General features: G+C 40.9%; 1 protein-coding gene across 8 annotated transcripts in view; it reads left to right on the top strand.

Moving 5' to 3' along the window:
* BRD4 (bromodomain containing 4) overlaps positions 1 to 20,484 on the top strand; it is a 91,530-nt gene that overhangs the window by 40,223 nt on the left and 30,823 nt on the right. For all 8 annotated transcript variants that reach the window (XM_070739642.1, XM_070739646.1, XM_070739644.1 and 5 more), the window contains 8 exons: positions 5,485 to 5,620; positions 6,253 to 6,527; positions 9,765 to 10,127; positions 12,322 to 12,450; positions 13,135 to 13,344; positions 15,235 to 15,434; positions 17,943 to 18,244; positions 19,869 to 19,979. In XM_070739642.1, coding sequence (XP_070595743.1) covers positions 5,485 to 5,620; positions 6,253 to 6,527; positions 9,765 to 10,127; positions 12,322 to 12,450; positions 13,135 to 13,344; positions 15,235 to 15,434; positions 17,943 to 18,244; positions 19,869 to 19,979 — 1,726 coding nt within the window. The remainder of the gene's footprint in view (positions 1 to 5,484; positions 5,621 to 6,252; positions 6,528 to 9,764; positions 10,128 to 12,321; positions 12,451 to 13,134; positions 13,345 to 15,234; positions 15,435 to 17,942; positions 18,245 to 19,868; positions 19,980 to 20,484) is intronic.

Here is a 20,484-nt window from a genome sequence, read left to right as displayed (position 1 = left end):
TCCTATCCACCAACTGCCCAGATGGCCCAAGCACCACAGTACGGGCAGTTGGCAACTGCAACGTTCACACCTTCCGCTGCAGGCCTTCGTAATTCCCAGGAAACATGGCAGAATATGCCCCCAGCATTACTAGATCTCATAGCCAGTGCTTACTCACAAGGCATAGCAACGGGGGTTCAACACTACGCCTCATCAGTAACTCTGAGGTTCAGAGATCCTTGGGTTGCCCCAGCACCTCAATCCATATCTGGATCAATGGAAGAAGATGTTCCATCCAGGGATGAGGGCAGCGACAACGATTTGTCAGGAGATGAACACCCTCCAGAACCACCTGCCGATACTGATCTATTCAAACCATCACTATTCTGAGTGCTACTGAATAAGGCTAAACTGACAATTGAACAGGCAGGTGAGGAGAAGCAGGCTGAAGCCTCAACAGCCACAGTTCCAGTGGGCGTCTTGTTTGCAGTACCAAAGAAGGAAACAGAGCATATTCCTTCCTCTGAACTCTTTCTAGAGAATGTAAAGCGACCATGGGAGAACCCAACAGCCGCCCAAGGACCATCGTTAGTAGAACGTAAATTTTATACGTTTGAGGATGATAAGGAGAAATTGCAGGTTCCCCCAACCATAGACAAGCCAGTGGCAAGCCTGGTGTCTAGTGCACTGGTCCCTTCAGGAGTATCAGATGGTCTCAAAGCTGAAGATAAACAGGCGGAGAACGTAGTGCGTAAAACGCATCAAATGGCAGTCTGGGCCCTGTGAGCTGCCTCAGCGGCCTCATTCTTTAATCAAGCCACCAGGTTATGGATTCAGGAGATGCAATCCAGGCTGAATCCAGAGGATAGTAGGCTTCGCCAGGATCTTAACAAACTCTTGGCCACTGAATTTTCCGCAGATGCCACGGTAAATGCAGCGAAGTTTGCTTCCAGGGCAATGGCCTCTTCGATCTCTTCCCGCAGGTTAATATGGCTACGCAGTTGGCAGGCCAATGTTAAATCCAACTGGCACTTGGCAACTTCTCCCTTCCATGGAGAGAAACTATTTGGGGAGTCCCTAGAGGGAGTACTTATAGAAGATAAAGATAAAAAGAAAGTAATGCCGAGAACAAACAGGAGACCCAAAAGACGTTTCAACTCTTATAATAGGCGGCAGCCCTTTCGGTCCAAGCCCTCCTCGACAGTCACCCAGGGTTCGAGGCCTTTCTTTCAGGGCTCTTTCAATCATGGAACTTACTGTTCAGACAGAATGTACTTTGGAGATCGCAACAGATTTTTTCAACAAGAACGTCGCCCCTTCAGAGGATTCAACCCCAGAGGGTTCAAGCGTAACAAATGACTTAGCACGTCTCCACCCTCTTGGGGGCAGACTACAGAATTTCGCAAGTGTCTCGGAAACCATGTCCTTCAGACGCCTGGGCAATTGCTGCAGTGACCCAGGGCTTGCGCATTGAGTTTGTTAATCTTCCCCCAAACCGTTTTCTGCCTTGTCCCACAGTGACCGACCCACAAAAGAAAACACTGTTATATCAGGAGGTGACTCACCTTCTACAAATAGAAGCGATCAAAGAGGTTCCCTTGTACCAACAAGGCAAGGGGTTCTATTCAGTGGTATTTGTGGTCCCCAAGGCCTCTGGGGGATGTCGCCTGATTCTAAATCTGTGTCAATTGAATCTCTACATGTTGCACAGGAGGTTCAAAATGCATTCACTTTGTACTATTCTTTCAGCCATACACCACAAGGACCTGAAGGAAGCTTACCTTCATGTGCCTATCCATCCTGGTCACAGACAGTTTCTACGATTCTGCCTAGACGGAACACATTTCCAAATCAAAGCAATGCCATTTGGCCTATCTTCGGCACCAAGAACCTTTACAAAGTTACTGGACATTCTCACGGCAAGTCTCAGACACCGGTCGTTGCGCCTAATGGCGTATCTCGACGATATAATAGTGTTATCAAAATCCACAACACAGGCCAGTCGAGATGTGCTCTCGACCATAAGGACTCTTAAGTCTCACGGATTTACAATCAATTGGGACAAGAGTCATTTGACCCCAACAACATGTATATCGCACTTCAGGACAGTCATCGATACCGAGGCATGTATGGTCTTTCTATCCCAGACAGGCAAACATTCTACAATTGCTAGAGGCTCTGGGAAGTCAAAAGAAACCTTCTCTAGCCTTTCTCTCGAAGCTGTTAGGCACCCCAGTATCTTGTATAGGCATCATACCTTGGGCTCGTCACCATCTCCGACTGCTCCAATGGCTACTTCTACCCTTTCAAAGATTAAAATCCAGCCACACTTAAAAGAAGCTCAAAGCTCAGGAAGTCCATACAATGGTGGGCATCTCCAGTGATCCAACAAGGGTAGTCATTCCGGAACCCAGTTCCTCTGACTATAACAACCGACGCCAGTCTGACTGGATGAGGAGCCCATCTTTCATCCCAGGGCCTCTGGGGACCAAAGGACCTGCAGGAAGTGAACATCAATTTCCTGGAACTAAAAGCAGTTTCATTAGCCCTTCACAGTTTTGCTCACCTGATAAGGGGACAACACATCTTAATACGGACAGACAATGTTGCCACACGCGCCCACATCAATCACCAGGGGGGGGGATGAGATCCCGGAGATTGATGCGGGAATTGGAGTCACTGTTCCGTTGGGGAGAGTCCAACCTAGCCTCACTCATGGCGGAACACATCTCCGGACAGGAAAATGTCTGGGTAGACTAGCTCAGCCGCAAGACTATGGGCCCTGTGGAATGGTGCCTAGCACCCAGATTATTTCGGGAAGTATGCAATCGGTTTGGTACCCCTGTGATAGACCTTTTTGCCACTGGCGAGAACACGCAACTTCAGCGATTCTTCTCCCGCTTCCCTTCTCCGGGAGCGGAAGGGATAGATGCCCTATACCAGCCATGGCCACCAGGACTACTTTACTCATTCCCACCAATGCGTATCATCCAAAGAGTGATTCGAAAAATCTTACAGGAACAGGCCGAAATATTATTGATAGCCCCATATTTGCATCCAATATCCGACAATCCACAGATATCCATCTTGGGATTTGTCTTTAGTTTTGCGAGCTTTTACAGGCCCTCCATTCGAACCAATTCGAACGATTTCTTTACACTTCCTATCGATCAAAACCGCGTTCTTGGTGGCGATCACCTTGGCCAGGCGCGTGTCTGAAATTTCGACCTTGTCTGTACGGACAGATTTTTGTCAATTCCATCCAGACAGAGTCGTGTTACGACTTGACCCTGCTTTTGTTCCAAAAGTAAATTCCTGGTTCCACAGAGCCCAGGAAGTGATTTTGCCGGACTTTTGCACTCACAGTACTCACCCCTCGGAACTGAGGTGGCACAAACTTGATGTGCGATGAGCTTTGAAAATCTATGTACGTAGAACACAACCTTTCAGAACATCCAAAGTGTTGTATCTTTCTCATCTCAAGCCATGGGCATCAAGGTTTCATCACAAACCATCAGTCGATGGATCCGTGACTGCATTTCAGAAGCATATAAAGCAGAAGGTCATCAGATTCAAAAGGAAATAACTGGACATTCTACACGTAGCACCGCCACATCAGCAGCGTGGGCTACACAAGCGTCGCTCGAGGACATCTGCAGAGCAGCCACATGGACGACTCCATCGACATTCATTAAACATTACTGTATTGACTCATTCGCTTCCCTGCCTTTGGGAGACGAGTGTTACAAAGGGTGTGCACGACTCCAGCGCCCCTGGTCCAGCCTTCTCCCTCCCTATAATTTGAACTTGGGTATATCCCACATTGGACTCTCCTTGCGAGTGCATTGGAGAAGAACCGTTGAACTTGCCTGAACAGTCTTCTCGATTCACCGCAAGCAGAGTCCAAACCCATCCGACTTTGGACCAGGATCACTAGTTCTTTATCTGGTTGATGAGTTTAACATTATCTTGGCTTTCTTGTTCAATAAAAGGGTTTCATGGTTTACTGCTCCTTCGTTTTCTTTTTGACTGAGGGGCCAGGGGGCGGTACCTTCCTAAGATTTAAATTGAACTCAGTCCCTTCCAATCAGACTAGAGAATTACCTACATTGGACTCTCCTTGTGGTGCATCGAGAAGACCGTTCAGGTAAGTTCAACGGTTCTTCCTGGGCATTACATTAGGAAAGCTATCAGTCAGGGGCATCAGTTTTCCTTGTGAGTGGGAATGATCTTCCAGAAAACCATAGTTTTCTCCTTGCAAAAATCAGTACAAAGAAAAAGCAACCTGTAATCAAGAAGGAATTTGTAGAGTTGCCATTTTTTTAAAAAAGGTCCAGAGGCAAGTTTTTTCTGTAAGTTGTTCATGAATCTGTCGTCCACAGTTTTTCATATTTAGAGGAAATAAGGGTGAAAAGTGCTTTCAAGTCTCCTAAATTTCTATCCAGAACACTGTTACATTTGACAACAATCAAAAGCCTTAGTAAATTAGTTGTGCAGGGTATCATCTGTCTCACTCAGTCACACATACAATATATCTCTTAATAATTTAACCATGAGATAGAGTAAATGTAATAAAGCTGTATGTTGAATGGCCCTCTATGGTTGATAGCTAAAATGATTGCAGTTTTTTATCTGTTAATGACAAAAGAGGAACTAATATAGAACATATAAATGAAGAAATCAAAATATATACAGCTTAACCTACCATGCATAAAAGAGCAACATAGTAAAACTTCATTGTCACTTAATGCAGAGGGACACAAGAAAACAACAAATTCATCACACTGTGATTTCTAACTTACAGTAGAACCCCGACTTACGAGACTAATTGGTTCCGGAAGGAGGCTCGTAAGTCGGAACGCTCGTATGACGAAACATTGTTTCCCATAGGAAACAATGTAAAGTCAATTAATCCGTGCAACAAAAAAAAAACCCGCTGCCCGCCGAACGCGGAAGTTAGCGTTCGGCTTCAGGAGACAGCTGCGAAGCGGCGCGCGTGTTTTAAAAGGTTGCAGGTGGCCTGGGGGGCCTGCCAGCACCCCCCCCGAGCCCCCCAGGCCGGCTGCAACCTTTTAAAACACGCGGGATACGAGCGCCAAGGAGCTGTCTCCTGAAGCCGAACGCGGAAGTTAGCGTTCGGCTTCAGGAGACAGCTCCTTGGCGCTCGTATCCCGAATGTGAGCTCGGGAGGCGAACAAAAATGTCGCTCCCCTCCCAGCTCTTATCTCGAGTAGCTCGTAAGTAGAGCTGCTCGTATGTCGAGGTTCCACTGTACTTACAAAGATCATATTCAGACTACATTGATAAAAAGTAGACAAAGTAACCTCCAGATTTCATGCTATATTTCTACAATGTCATATAATGGCAAAAATATGGCCAGTCTGTTTGATGACTCCAAATTGTTGTTATTATTTATTTATTAGACTTGTATGCCGCCCCTCTGTGGCGCATATAATTCAAATATGTGTGACTTTTTAAAAACATTGTATATTTTTATTTGTTCAGCCAGGGGATGATATTGTTTTGATGGCAGAAGCTCTAGAAAAACTGTTCCTACAAAAAATCTCTGAAATGACCCAGGAAGAAACAGAAATTGTTGTAGTCCAAACAAAAGGAAGAGGACGTGGTAGGAAGGAAACAGGTATTAATATTTAATCTGCTATATTCTGTACTCTCAGTTTTCTACTTTGTTTGAACTACCAAATGCTATTATGCATATGTATGTTTGTAATTGTACTTGAAAAATAATCTTTCAGATAAAAGCTAGTTTTGTACATTGCACTTGGCTATAGTACAATTTGTTTGGTTTTGACTTAATGTATAGTGTGAATCCAAGCATTGTGAGTATAAACCGTAGTTTGTTGCTCTGCATGTTGTGTGAATCCAGCCTATTATATTTTATATTGAGTAAGCCATGTTCAAGTAACCCATAGGTTATTGCAGCCTGCAAGCTCTGGGGGAGCAGTATGTATTTCCAAAAAGTAAAGTTTTACCCTGACTGTTTAGTTTAAAAGTTGGGAAATGGTAATAATTACAAAAATAGAATGGAGAAAGGAAAGAAAGAAAAATATGTTTTCAAATGGATGGTTTATCTTTATTAATAGAATAAGGTTGGAATCTGTTAGTAATCTATATGATCATTGAGAAATGGTATTGTAATTCAAATACAAACATAAGTTCTCGGACTAAAAAGTCTGAAATGAAAAAAAAAGCAAAATGTCCATTTGTATTTTTAGAGACTTGATATACATGTTGTGATTGACTCTCTTACAGTAACATCAAAGCCAGGTGCATCAGCGGTACAGAATGCAACTCAAGCATCATCCCCACCACAGACGCAGGCTCCCCCCCAAAATTCTCAGCCAGTGCAAACAACTCATTCCTTTCCCTCTCTAACCCCTGACCTAATTGTTCAGACACCAGTAATGACAGTGGTGCCGCCCCAGCCTCCTGCAGCACTGCCTCCTCCCCTCCCACCTTCAGCCTCAGCTCCTCAGCCCTCTCAGACACACACCCCGATTATCCCAACATCTGCACAACCTATGAAGGTGCGTACATTAGACCTCCTCTTCTTTTAATTGTTCACCTAAGGAAAAACATGCCGTAAGTCATACAAAATTATGCTCGGTACTTTATAGCTTTCCTTAAGACTGCTTCATTAAATTCTTTAACTTTTATTCTTCTGTTTTTGAAGGTTAGGAAGCAGGAATAAGTTATGGCACTGCAATGCTTTATTTCAGCCGGGCTTCCATTAACTGGCACAGTTTGTATACTGTCAAGAAATTCAATTTTAAAATGCTGGTCAAAGAAAACTTTGAATGAAAATGTTAACTCAGCAAGAAATTTATTATTTTAGGGGCTCTAACACCAGGGGGCTATTAAGATTAATTATTGCTCTATTCAGATAACCAGGATGCAGAAATCCTTGGTCAAGAGACCCTAGCTTATAAAACTAAATAGATGCAATTTCTTTGTTTGTTAGGTTTGCTTTTTTAGAAAAAAAACTTTAAACAAATGTTTATTCCCACTATACCACACTTCATACAAATATTATGAAATGGGTGGAAAACATTAGTATGGCAATTAGTTTCTTTTGCACCAGAAACCCGTGTGGGTGATGGGAAAACAAAGATTACATTAGAATTAATTAACATTGCTTTCTATATTTGCTATATAGTTAGCACATTGATACCAACATTGGTTAGTACATTGACATTTTTTATATTGTATTTGGTTTTAACCAATATAGTTACAAAGTTTAAAATGTATGTGTTAAAAGTACCAATATTAAAATAAGCACCTCTGAAAAATAGCAAGAATAATTTTGTCAGAACATAACATGCAAGTTAAGTGACAAATATGCATGTGCCTATACAAATTGCTAGATAAATACAGATCAGCTATGTACAATATTTATAATTTTACTTTATTGTGATTTAGCCTAGTATTCAACATGAAACCTGTTTTTCATTTCTGTCCTTTTATAGAAAAGTTGAGATGAACGTCGAAAAATTAAAATACCGTGCAAAAGTTCACCAGTTTTCGATGCTTTTAGCAGTGTGTGCAGGTGCCAAGTCCTACTGGAAAATTGAAATCAGCATCCCCATAAAGCTCGGCTGTGGAGGGAAGCATGAAGTATTCCAAAATCTCCTGGTAGACAGCTGCATTGACCCTGGACTTAATGAAGCACAGTGGACCAACACCAGCAGATGACATGGCTCCCCAAATCAACACAGACTGTGTAAACTTTTGCATTTCATTTGGAAATCAAGGACCCAGAGTATGGAGGAATAATGGAGCAAGATACTTGAAGTCCAGTGGGAAATCTCCCACAGTGTGTGTTGATTTTGGGAGCCACATCATCTGCTGGTGTTCGTCCACTGTGCTTCATTAAATCCAGGGTCAACACATCCATCTACCAGGAGATTTTGGAGCACCAAAATCTTGTTCAGTGACCATAGGATTACTGTACTTGATTGGCCAACAAACTCACCTGACCTGAACCCCATAGAGAAGCTATGGGACATTGCCAAGAGAAAGATGAGAGACATGAGACCGAACAATGCAGAAAAGCTGAAGGCTGCTATTGAAGCATCCTGGTTTTCCATACACCTCAGCAGTGCAACAGGCTGATGGCATCCATGCCACTCTGCATTGAGGAAGTAATTGCTGCAAAGGAGGCCCAAATCAAGTACTGAGTACATATGTATACTTATAGTTTTCAGAAGTCCAATATTTTTCTGTGTACAATTCTTGTTTTATTGATCGCATGTAATATTCTAATTTTCTGATATGGTGGATTTGGAGTTTTCATATATCCCATAATCATCACAATTATGACAAATGGCTTGAACTATTTTGCCTTGCATGTCGTGAGTCTCTCTCATAGATATTACATTTCACCTTTTAAGTTGCATTACTGAAATAAGCGAACTTTTGCACAATATTCTAATTTTTGGAGTTTCACCTGTAAATGTCAAATCTTCCTATTATAATGACAGCAGTGTTGTTTAATTATTAACGGTTGCTGTCTAAAATATACTTAGTAAGTCCCATTGAACAATTCAGGTTTATTTCTAATTAACATGCATAATATTGTACTGACATTTCTTTAAAAGCAAATATAAATGAGGCTTTCTAAGTATCATAAATGTCAGTTTTTTCAATATCTTTTTTAATGGATTGATTGAATATTTTTGGGTTTTTTTCTCATCCCCCAGGAAATAAAAGTAGTATATATACTATACAGCCTCTCCTTTTGTTTTTCTTTATAACAGCTTTATGATGAAATGAACTAGATGGTGATATAGTTTCCAACCTTACTAAACTTAGTAAGCTTCTGTGAAGTATTTAAAAGATGACTCTGTTTTACCTTGGCTCAATAATGCTATTTAAAATAAAGACTTGATAAATAGCTAAACATATATTCCATTAGAAATAAGACTATGTTTATTGGAAAATAACTAGCATTCCTTTCAAGATCAGTCTAGGATAAAAGGGGCTAAAATTGCAGACTTTCTAATATTGAATGATTTCTTAGAAGGGATTGCAGCAGCATTTCTCCTCTATTCTGCAAGACTAAAAATCTACCTTGAATAGTAGAACGATCATGAAATAATGTCTGAGAAAAGCTGTAAAAGGAATTGATAGAAATAGCTATTCCAAGTTCTTCCTTTCGCAAGATTTCCTATTGGTCTTTGCTTTCTTTACCAGGAGAAAGAATCATATTCATTGAGATGTATCTCTGGAATTAATAATAATAATAACAACAACAACAATAATAAGAATCCCTGAAATATAATAACAGAAAACAACAACAATACAAAAGTAATAGCAGCAAAAAAAATTGAAAATATTCTGACTTTCTTAAACCATTGAGTGAAGTGATGACTGAGAATTTTCATCGCATTCAGCTTCCCTATAAGTTCTATGCCAGATTTTCTGCTGATTGTTTTCTGTTCATTGTATAGTGTTTTAGATACTTATACATGATGTCTGGTTATTTTCATATATATGGAGTGTTTGCTTAGTTACGAGTATTCCATGGTACATTCATTTATTTTATTTATTTTAATAGGCTTATATGCCGCTACAATTGTCAACTGATTCCAAGCGGCTTACATTCCCACCATGCATAAACAAGGTTAAGATAACAAAAGTAATCAACAATTAAAATATAGATAATAACATATTCCTATGCCAAGGAATCATAACCTCATGTACACGTATACATTGTGGCAAATAAAGAACAGAAGGCTACATAGAATGTCTGTTTGCTTTGGTAGACAAAAAAGGGAGTGAAGAGGAAAGCAGACACTACAACTCCTACTACAATAGACCCAGTTCATGAATCATCGTCATTGCCAGCTGAACCCAAGACTGTCAAGACAGGTCCACGAAGGGAAAGCCGACCTGTGAAACCTCCAAAGAAGGATGTTCCAGATTCTCAGCAACATGTTGTAGAAAAAACTAACAGTAACAAAGTGTCAGAGCAATTAAAGTATTGTAGTGGCATCATAAAGGAGATGTTTGCTAAGAAACATGCTGCATATGCATGGCCCTTCTACAAACCTGTGGATGTGGACGCTCTTGGACTACATGATTATCGTGAAATCATTAAGCATCCCATGGACCTGAGTACAATTAAAGTAAGTGTGGGTGTCTTTTTTTCAATTCTCATGTGTTAATAAATACCCGTGTTAAAAATACTACCTATGGTTGTCCCAAAAATACTACCTATGGTTTCAAACATTTGTTGAAAAATGTTTTCAAGGAAATAAATCAAGAAAGTCCAGTTTCCTTTTGGAAAATGCATCTTTGGGTTTACTCTATTATAGTACCAAATAAAACAAGTCTACACAACATATCTATGGATCTCTTACATCAGGGGTTAGCAACCTGTGGCTCTAGCGCTGCATATGGCTCTTTATCCCTCTGTTGCGGCTTCCTGCTGCCAGTCGACTCCATAGTCGATAGGGCTTTCAGTTAGGACAGGTAGAGGAAAAAGGATCCTGCACTAGGAGGAGGCTCTATGGTGGGGGAATCAGACTTCCAGTCAGCAGATGCCATGCTAGGAGGAGACTATGGCAGGGGAAGTGGAAGGCTCCAGAATTGAACAGGGGGCTTCCGATTAGGTCCTTTGTGGCTCGTTGAGTGTTTAAGGTTGCAGACACCTGTCTTACATCCTGACAAGTAGCCTTCTCTGTGGCCCACCATTGTCGGGAAGGAACCATCACCATGATTGTGTCCCTGAAGTATGATTGAAAGCCTTCCAGACCTGATTGACATTGTCAGTTCCATCAGTGTCACCAAGTTGCTGGCTGCCAAAATAGCTGACCTCTGTGCCAGCTAGTCTTTGTGGCAATTGGAGTTCTCTTTATCCTTATAGCGATGCTTCCCAAACCTGAGTAAATTACCCCAAATTGGGTAAATGTGTGGGGCGGGGTGGATAATGATGCACAAACCCATTATCCAATCACAACAGTATTGTTGCATCCATCATGAATTGAACTCTAAGGCATTCCATTTTCTCAAAGTACAAATTTATTTAGATACACAATGTTGGCACTAACTCGCACTGAAGTTCCTGGGCTTTGGGCTTTCCACACCATTATAATATTTAAATTGACATAATTTTATCTGCACTGACTATCAATGACTTTCTGGTAAGTGCTTTTGGGGGTGGTGAAGGAAAAAGTTGTCTTATCTTCCTATAGCACTCCTTTAAAATGCATTGGCTATAATGACAAATCTGAACATCAAAGTCACTTTAGGATTATTTAGTAAATAATTGGTCATGTTGTACCTAAAGTTTTGAGACAATAGTGGTAAATCAGGAATTAACTGTAAGAAAGCAGTTGCATAAATTGTAACTTGTTTTGTGTTAGAATTATAGTTGTAGCAATATTTCTCCTCAAATCAAACAGTTACAATATTTGTTTTTGGTGTAAATGTGAAGATGTGAGATGAATGTACTTGGGAAATATTGCTGTAGGTTGAGAAATTATGAACGTCCTATATTAATGAAGACTGCCTGTGGAGTGAATTGCTTTGTGCTGCTCTCCTAAGTCAAGCTTCTGGTCTTGGTGATCATATAGTTTTATTTCTTCTCAATGACTGTCATATATTCTTTACATATCCTTGCTGTAGACAAATCTTTTTTTGACAAGTACAGTGGTACCTCGTGATACGAACCCCTCGCCATACGAACAATCTGAGATACGAACCCGGGGTTTGGAAATTTTTTGCCTCTTCTTCCGAACTTTTTCCGTCTTACGAACCCGCCGCCCGAACGCTGAACCCGGAAGTTCGGCAAAAGTTTGGGTTCGGGCGGCAGCCGAGAAGCCCCGTCGCCCGGCTGTCGCCTTTTGAAAGAGCGGGGGGGGGGGGGTCTCGGTGTCCGCCTGAACTTTTGCCGAACTTCTGGCCGCCGAGAAGCCCCGCCTCCCAGCTGTCGCCTTTTGAAACAGCCAGGGGGCTTCTCGGCATTTTCCTGAATGCCGAACTCAGAAGTTCAGCAAAAGTTCGGGGTCAGCGTTCGGGTTCAGGAGGACACTGAGAAGCCCCATCGCCCGGCTGTCAGCTTTCAAAAGAGCCGCGGAGCTGTAGGGCCGGTCAGGAGGCTCAAACGGAGGTGGGGAATCCCAATAGGGAATTCCATGGGCGGAGCTTTGATGTCACGAAGATGTCCTTCATGCAGTCCACGTTTCGGACAGCCAGGAAGGACATCTTCGTGATGTCAAAGCTCCAAATATTTTGCTCTATTTATAAGAAATAATACCCATGGTATTTTAAAATAATTTAAAATTTATTTATAATTAAAGTTCTTTGTTTAATCTTCAGTCCAAATTGGAGAACCGGGATTATAGAGATGCTCAGGAATTTTCAGCTGATGTCCGATTGATGTTTTCCAATTGTTATAAATATAACCCTCCAGATCATGAGGTAGTGGCAATGGCACGGAAACTACAGGTAACTAAAAATTCATTTAAAACCATGTCCTACTTTAAATGCATAAATGTATAATTTTTGATAAGTCTTGGAGTAATTTTCAGAGTAACTTAAAAATATTTTATATCTGGGAATTGCAATTCATTTATTACTCAATTTTTAAAATATGCATTCCAAATGTCAGGGGTAAAAGCTTTTGTACCTTACTTGATGTTTACTGATTCCCTTCCTCAAACACCAATGAAATGTAGGTGTAAAGCACTCATATACTTTGGCCTAATTTTTTTATCAGAATAATCATGAAAACATTATTAAACTTTTGTCAGCATTAGTAAGCATGTTTAATATTCAAACAACACTTCTAGAATCCTTGAAATCCCACCCTCAATAATATTATTATGTTGCTGATCATGCCTCTTGCATTTCCCAGTGGCCAAATGAAGTAAATAACACCCTTCACTATCCTTATATACAATGGGACCTCAAGATTAAGCCAATTTTGATCAGAAAGTGTCTAGGTTGATAAACTGCAGGAAAAGTGGTATTCAGGATAAGAACAAATCAGAGCATTTTCCTGAATTCTGAGTTTGAAGATAACCAATATTTTGGTGCCTGCCACAAGAAAACGTCTTTATTATTCTTCAGAATAATGTTGGGATATATTTTTACAAGTATAGCATTCATATGCCCACTGTATTTTGCCAGGATGTCTTTGAAATGCGGTTTGCTAAAATGCCAGATGAACCTGAAGAACCTGTGATTCCAGCTTCCTCTCCAGTAGTAGTGCAGCCACAACCCAAAGTGCCCCCACCATCATCCAGTGACAGCAGCAGTGATAGTTCTTCTGATAGTGACAGTTCATCAGATGATTCTGAAGAAGAACGAGCTCAGCGGCTGGCAGAGCTCCAGGAACAGGTAAAACGTTTGTGTATCCTGCTTTTGACTCTGACTGTATCCTCTTTTCTCCAGTTACTTTCTTAATTTTAGCTTTTGGATTGGGATCAGGCTTTGCTTGGTTTCCTCCATACCCCCTACACATGCAAAGTTGTAGCCCAGTGGACCCCAGCCTTTTTGGCACCAGGGGCGGTTCCATGGAGAGAGGTTTTTCCATGGACCGGGGGGAGGGGTGTGGTTTTGTGTGCTACCAGCATTCCGCAGATGGGGCTTCACTTGTTTTGGCATGGTGCGGACCGGTGGCGGTCTATAGATCTGGGGTTGGCGGCCTCTGTTCTAGCCCACGCCTTCCAGTTTTTAATGTTTTATTACATACATGAATAACAGGCAAACAAAAGAAATCTAGCCACTGTAGCTTAGTGTTTCATACATCTACTTATGAGGGTCTTTCTTTGGTTTTTCTTTACAAAGCTTCCTGTTACGCAACATACTGCAGGAATCTTCGTATTGGCAGGAAAAAGTGCATCAAGCATTTTGGCTTTGCAGCTTTATTCCTGGCCATCTTCCCATTGCTGAAGTTAACAATGTGATGTGCAACTGATGGAACTATTCCAACTTGCCTGTGAATCTCACAATCACAAGAGGAGTTGGTTGGGCCTGTGCTTGAGTCTTTTTATCTATCCCAGTGATGGTGAATTTATGGCATGGGTGCCACAAGTGGCAAGCGGAGCTATATCTGCTGGCACGCGAGCTGTTGCCCTAACGTAGCTCCAATGGCATGTGTGTGCCGGCCAGCTGATTTTGGCTCATACAGGGGCTCTGGGAGGGTGTTTTTGGCTTCTAGAGAGCTTCTGGGAAGATGGAAGAGGGCATATTTGCCCTCTCCCAGCTCCAGGGAAACCTTTGGAGTCTGGGAAGGGCAAAATACAAGCCTACTGGGCCCACCAGAAGTTGGGAAACAGGCCGTTTCTGGCCCCCAGGGGGGTGGAGGAAGTTGTTTTTGCCCTCCCCAGGCATTGAATTATGGGTATGGGCACTCGCATATGCACAATAGCACAAGCGCACACTTTCAGCACCCGAGGGGAAAAAGGTTCGCCGTCATTGATCTATCTTGATTGGGTATGGGATTCAATTCCAAGACAGAAGTTCACCAGATGGTATTAGACTAGCAGATGCTTATTTATTACCTGTGCTGGGGATATAGAAGCCACTAGGCTCTCCTTTCAACACTCAGAATGTTAAGGAAAATTTTCAGTATCATAACCCATGCAGTACTCTAGAAAAAGGTATAGATGCCCTTAAGCCAAGCTGAAGTAACTGGTGATAATACGAAAATGTATATTTTGGTTTTTTGGCAGTAATATAATTTCTGCCTTCCAATCTATCATAGAAGCTTGACTCTTGGTAGCAAATTACTGCCATTTGATCCTTAAGCAGCATTATTGACAACTTTCTGAATATATTCAATATATTCCTGCTCATGTGTCCTTTCCCCCCCCTCACATGTCTGCATGCGTGCATGCCGTGCGCATGTACACACGCACACACACATGGAGGTGTGCATTCTTTTAAAGGACCTTTGGTCTATGTGAGCACAGCACCCGTTTCTATTTAAAGCAACTCATTTTTAAAGTGTGGATGTGTTAAAATTTGTGTAACACTTGAAGCTGTGGAAATTTTTTAGGCTTGCATAGAGACCCGGAAACAGTTTGGCTGCTTGGTGTGGGTCCAAAGGAACTGCAAATCATTTCTAAAGCATGCACAGCACTAAGGAACATATAGCTCAGGTGTTTGGGGAAAAACAATTAATTGCACACCAGAGTGAGTGTGGGTTCATCACATCATAAGACGGGGTAAAACAAATATTTTTTTTAAAAGAAAATTGTATTGATCTGTGTGTCTGCTCCTTAGCTTAAAGCAGTGCATGAACAGTTGGCTGCCCTGTCACAGCCACAACAGAATAAACCAAAGAAAAAAGAGAAAGACAAGAAAGAAAAGAAAAAAGAGAAGCACAAAAAGAAAGAAGAAGTAGAAGAAAATAAAAAAAACAAAGCCAAGGATCCACCAACTAAGAAGGTTAAGAAGAATAATGGCAATAGCAATAGCTCAAGGTCAGTTCTCTCTTTATATCCATGTATATGTCAATCTGTAGGGGATAGAGTTTCTTTCAGTTTTATCTGTAATATGAGACTGTTTTTAGAACTATAGCAGAACATCAATATTTTATCTGTCTATATTCCTGGTAGAAGTTACATAATTATAAACAAATTGTGCAAACATTTTCAGATTTAAAACACTTACAAACCAGCTATTCTGACTTTAGCAAATGTTTCAGGCTTGGATCATTCCTGGAATATTATCTTTGGTAAAGTCAGAATTACTATGAAAACCTAGAATTTTGAATACAGAACATTACAGTTTTGAACATTTTGCACACCCTGTTTCTAACCATATAATAGGGGTAATTATTATATGGTTAGAAGCTAATTTAAATCAGGATGCTGCCATGCATTTGACCTTAAGATTCCAAAATTATATAATATATGCCTTTTTTGGTTTTCAGCTAACTGAGGTATACGTACAATTTTAGTTTTAGCAAATGTTTTTTCTGATTTTAAAATTCTACAGTAGAACTCCAAGAAGAGTTCTCTGTGGAATTGAATATTCCTTGCTTATACTATTGAAATTTTCAAAACTGCTAAATTATTTTAATTTTTTAAGGCTTAGACTATAGTTTAAAATATTTTTTTTAAATAATGGGACTAAATGTTTCCGCTTTTTGAGAAAGGCTTTTATCCCTAATCAATTAGTATACTACAATAGTGAAAAGCATCTCAAAGAGGCACATACAGGACAACTTTTTAAAGAAACCATTACAGCAGCTTCATTTTTGCAAAGGCCATTCATTTATTACACAAATTGATTCTGGCTATACCCTGTTCTTTAATCATTCTAGAACATTTCCGCAACCCCCCCTCCCCTCCAAAAAAAATTCCTTTAGGCCTGAGAACCTGTTAGGTTTTTTTAAAAAAAACCTGGGACCTCAATCAAGGAGCAAAATGACAGTTATAGGAGGCTTTTCTCATTACAATATTGTTGTCTTAATGCACAGTCCATTCTTCAAAACATTATCACAATAAACATTGTCCATTGCCGTGAGGGCAAACCTATGGCAAGCATGCCACAGGTTCCCCTATGATTTTTGGCCTTCCAGCGTGTGGGCAAGACCATTTGCACTCTCCCCAGGCTTCTGAAAAGCTTCTGGAGCCTGTGGATGGTGAAAAACAGACCCAACAGTAGGAAAGGAAAGCCAAACTCTTTCCTACTCAATCCTACTTTGGGATAGAGGACCATACACTGGAAACGCATATTGGGACGATGTTGGAGTGCGTCCCTCTGGTACTCACCCGTAACTCTCAACGCTCCTCCAGGCTTACTGAGGGGCACGGAGCAGGCCTGATGCCTCTGCTCCACCCCCACCCCCATGGCTCCAGCTATTGCTGCCCAGGGAAGGAACAGGAAACAGCAAGTGGCACATTTCAAAGACGTTCCTCTGCAAGAGCCAGGTCAAGCCTCTGCCATCCAACTAGCCAGTGGGACGCTTCTGGCGGGCCATTTCTACTTCTCCCCAGCCCATGCTGGCTTATTGTGCTCAGCAGGGGAGGGGAGTGTTTCCTCATGCCGCCCCCTTCTTTCTTTTGGCCCTGCCGACAAGGGAGGAGGAAGGCTTGGAGGATGGCCCCCATCCTGCAAGATCTGCCTCTACCGTTCTCTCCCAGCCATCTTTGCTGATGGCAATAGCAAACATACCTCAACGAAGGTGGAATGCTGTTGCCGTGCAAAGGCAAGTAAAGGGGTGCTTCGCTCCCACACTTAAGGCTTCAGCCATGACAGTGCTGTGTCATCCCTCTGCCGCAACAGGGCTCAAAGAGCAGCATGTGGCTCCGGAACCAAAGGTTGCAGAACCCCCATACCACGTTGTCCAATCTCTTCTTATAAACCTCCAGTGTCGAAGCACCTGGAATGTTTGCAGGCAAGTTGGTCCACTGATTAATTGTTATCACTGTCAGGAAGTTCCATCAATTTGGAGTCTCTATGTTTTTACAAGAGACCCAAAGTTCAGTGTCCTCCCCATCCACCCACTCCGAAATTCTCGTGACTTTTATTTAGCACCAGTTTGTCATGATCATTAGTCATTTGACCCTGCCCTTGTGCTTAGCCTAATTATCTATACAGGAATTTCATAAAAGACCCTTCTGAATCTGCAGTTGGAAATATAAAAGTGGGCACAATCCTTACAGCTTCACTTCAGTTACTTCAAAGTCTTTTCTGACACTCTTAAGTATATCTATGTCAATGCTCAGAAGATATTTAAATATGGATTGCTTCTTAAATGATTTGCATTGCTGTTATAATTGCTTGCCAAAGGCTACCTAATGATTTTTTAAAGTTAAACTTTGGATTTCTAACTTAGAGCTCATTGAAATAGATCTTACTGTGGCTCTACGAATGTAGAACACCATGCTAATAAGTTTAAATACATTCTGGAATAACAGCTTTGTATGAAATTAGGGAATTATTTTATTCATATAATAATGCATTATAATTATTCTTTAAAGTAATAAGAAGGAGCCTGTGACAGTGAAGAATACCAAGCCACCTCCAGTTTATGAATCTGAGGAGGAGGAGAAATGTAAACCAATGTCTTATGAAGAAAAAAGACAATTGAGCCTGGACATTAACAAGCTTCCTGGTGAAAAATTAGGCCGGGTTGTCCACATCATCCAATCAAGAGAACCCTCGCTCAAAAACTCCAATCCTGATGAGATTGAAATTGACTTTGAAACATTAAAGGCATCCACTTTGCGGGAGCTGGAGCGATATGTAACATCTTGTTTACGGAAAAAAAGGAAACCTCAAGGTATTTTTCAAGTTCAGAATAGTTGTTTCAAATGCCAGCCATATGTACTAAATCACTTTCTATGGTGCAGAGATAGAAAATATACTAATATTGGAGCATGATAAACTATGCAAGAGTCATTCATTTTGAAATCGTGCCTTTTCCAGAAATTAATAAATTATTTTTTTCCAGAACAATAAACAGATAGTTCTTGACCTATAACAGGTTATTTAGCAACAGTTCAAAGTAACAACAGCCTAGGAAAGGCTGCTTTATGATCTGTAAAGCACTTCTGGCTATTGTAAAATGTGTTCATTCCCCCTCACATGATCACATGACTGCACTCTAGGTGCTTGGCAACTTGTGCACGTTTATGACGGGTTGCCAAGTGCCCCGCAGTCAGGTGATTATCATTTGTAATATTCTCTGCTGTCTTCTCTAGAAAGTCAATGGGAAACCAGCAGGGAAAATTGCAAGTTACCGCCACCTGCTGAGATGACTAGTCTCAGGGGCTGACTGGAAAATACTGCCTGCCAGATGGAGTTCACACCCTCTGCCAGGCTGTAGAAACATTGCTCAGAATCTGAAGATCGAATCCCATTTCTGCAACCTGGCAGAGGTATTCCTTTTCACACACGGTGGATTTCTCAGCCCTTCTGTTCAGCTGCAGAAACGGCACTCAGATCTTGAAGATACGAGCATCTATTTCTGCAGCTTGGCAGAAGGCTTCTCTTCTGCACATGGAGGAGTCCTGGAAAACTAGCAAACACCATTGTTCTAAAGACTAGAAATATTTTTCTAATCTTTCCCTGTAATACTTTGGAAGACTCTTCTCCAAACTACACTGTTTGGAGAAGAGTCTTCCAAAGTATTACAGGGAAAGATTAGAAAGAAAGAGAGAATTGTTGGAGAGAAAACCTTCCAACAATGCCGAGAATAAAGCTTGCCACAGAACAAGGTAAGTGGACCTGGGTATGGTGAGGTGGGAGAGTCCTGGGCTTCCTGGACATGGTGGGATAGGGAGAGGATCTGGACTTCCCTGGCATATAAGAGCAGAGAGAAGATCCTTATCCCAATTTGCTGTTTAATGACTTGTGCGATCAGTTGATGACCGGAGCTGGGAGAATCATATTTCAAAAAGAGCATGAAAATGCTAAATTGTTTGAAAATTTTTCAAATTTTCAAACTTCTATTCCCTTATTTCCTAAACCAGAAGATAGCAAACTGAATTGTTCTTGTGCTTTCAAGAAAATGGAAGCATCAGAACATATTTCCTGTTCTTCTGAAATCAGTGTTCCATTAACCTAATTAAAATATACCCATTTGTGGAAATCTTTTATGTAAAAATAGTTCTTTGAATGATATTCAAAGAGCATCTGTTTTTCTGATAGACTACATCTGACAGTGGAATGAAGTCTTCTGTTTACCCCCTTATAGTAATCTATATATGAAAGATTGGGAGCCCTCTAGATTGGGGAACAAGTAAAAAGAAGAGCTGTTGGGGTAGGGGAAGATAAGCAAGATGATGTCCCACTGTATGAGCATATACCTGAACATCTGATATTTAATAGGAATTATTTCGTGGCACAAGAATAGATTCTGGATTATTGTATGGTCCAATGACAATGCTATTACCTTGTTGCAGCAGAGAAAGTGGATGTAATTGCTGGTTCCTCTAAAATGAAGGGATTCTCCTCTTCTGAGTCTGAGAGCACCAGTGAATCCAGCTCCTCCGACAGTGAAGATTCAGAAACAGGTTAGATGCAGATTATTTAAAGACTCAGTTCCATACCTGTTTCCTGTATAAATAAATGTATTTTTAGTACTGGCTTGGTCTTTTAATTTTAATTTTGGTATTTGTATTTAAAGTAATATGTATGTATCTGTATGTGGAATCTTCCAATTTGGATCAAATAATATGTTGAACAAGTGCCATATAATTGACATGAACTACATTATACATTGTAATTAATTTAATCTGACAACTTTTTTTTATAATTTATGCTAATACAGTTTTATATGTAATGAATTAAATTCAAAAGCTAAGAATCACCTAAAATAACACTTTTTGTACAGACGTCAAACTAGTTTTAAAGAAAAAACAAATAGATATAAGCCTGCATATGTGTGTGTGTGTGTCCCCTTGTATGTGTGTAAGAAAAATGATGTAGAGAAAATAAGATTTTTGAGGAAAATAGGCAAAGCAGGTCAATTATATTTGTAGTGCAGACAGAACCTTTATATTAACTTATATTAGCTTT

The sequence above is a fragment of the Erythrolamprus reginae genome, chromosome 2 (genome assembly GCF_031021105.1).
Source record: "Erythrolamprus reginae isolate rEryReg1 chromosome 2, rEryReg1.hap1, whole genome shotgun sequence".
NCBI lineage: Eukaryota > Metazoa > Chordata > Lepidosauria > Squamata > Dipsadidae > Erythrolamprus > Erythrolamprus reginae.
Note: the sequence above shows the minus strand (reverse complement) of the source record. Positions and strands in the feature narration are given on the sequence as shown.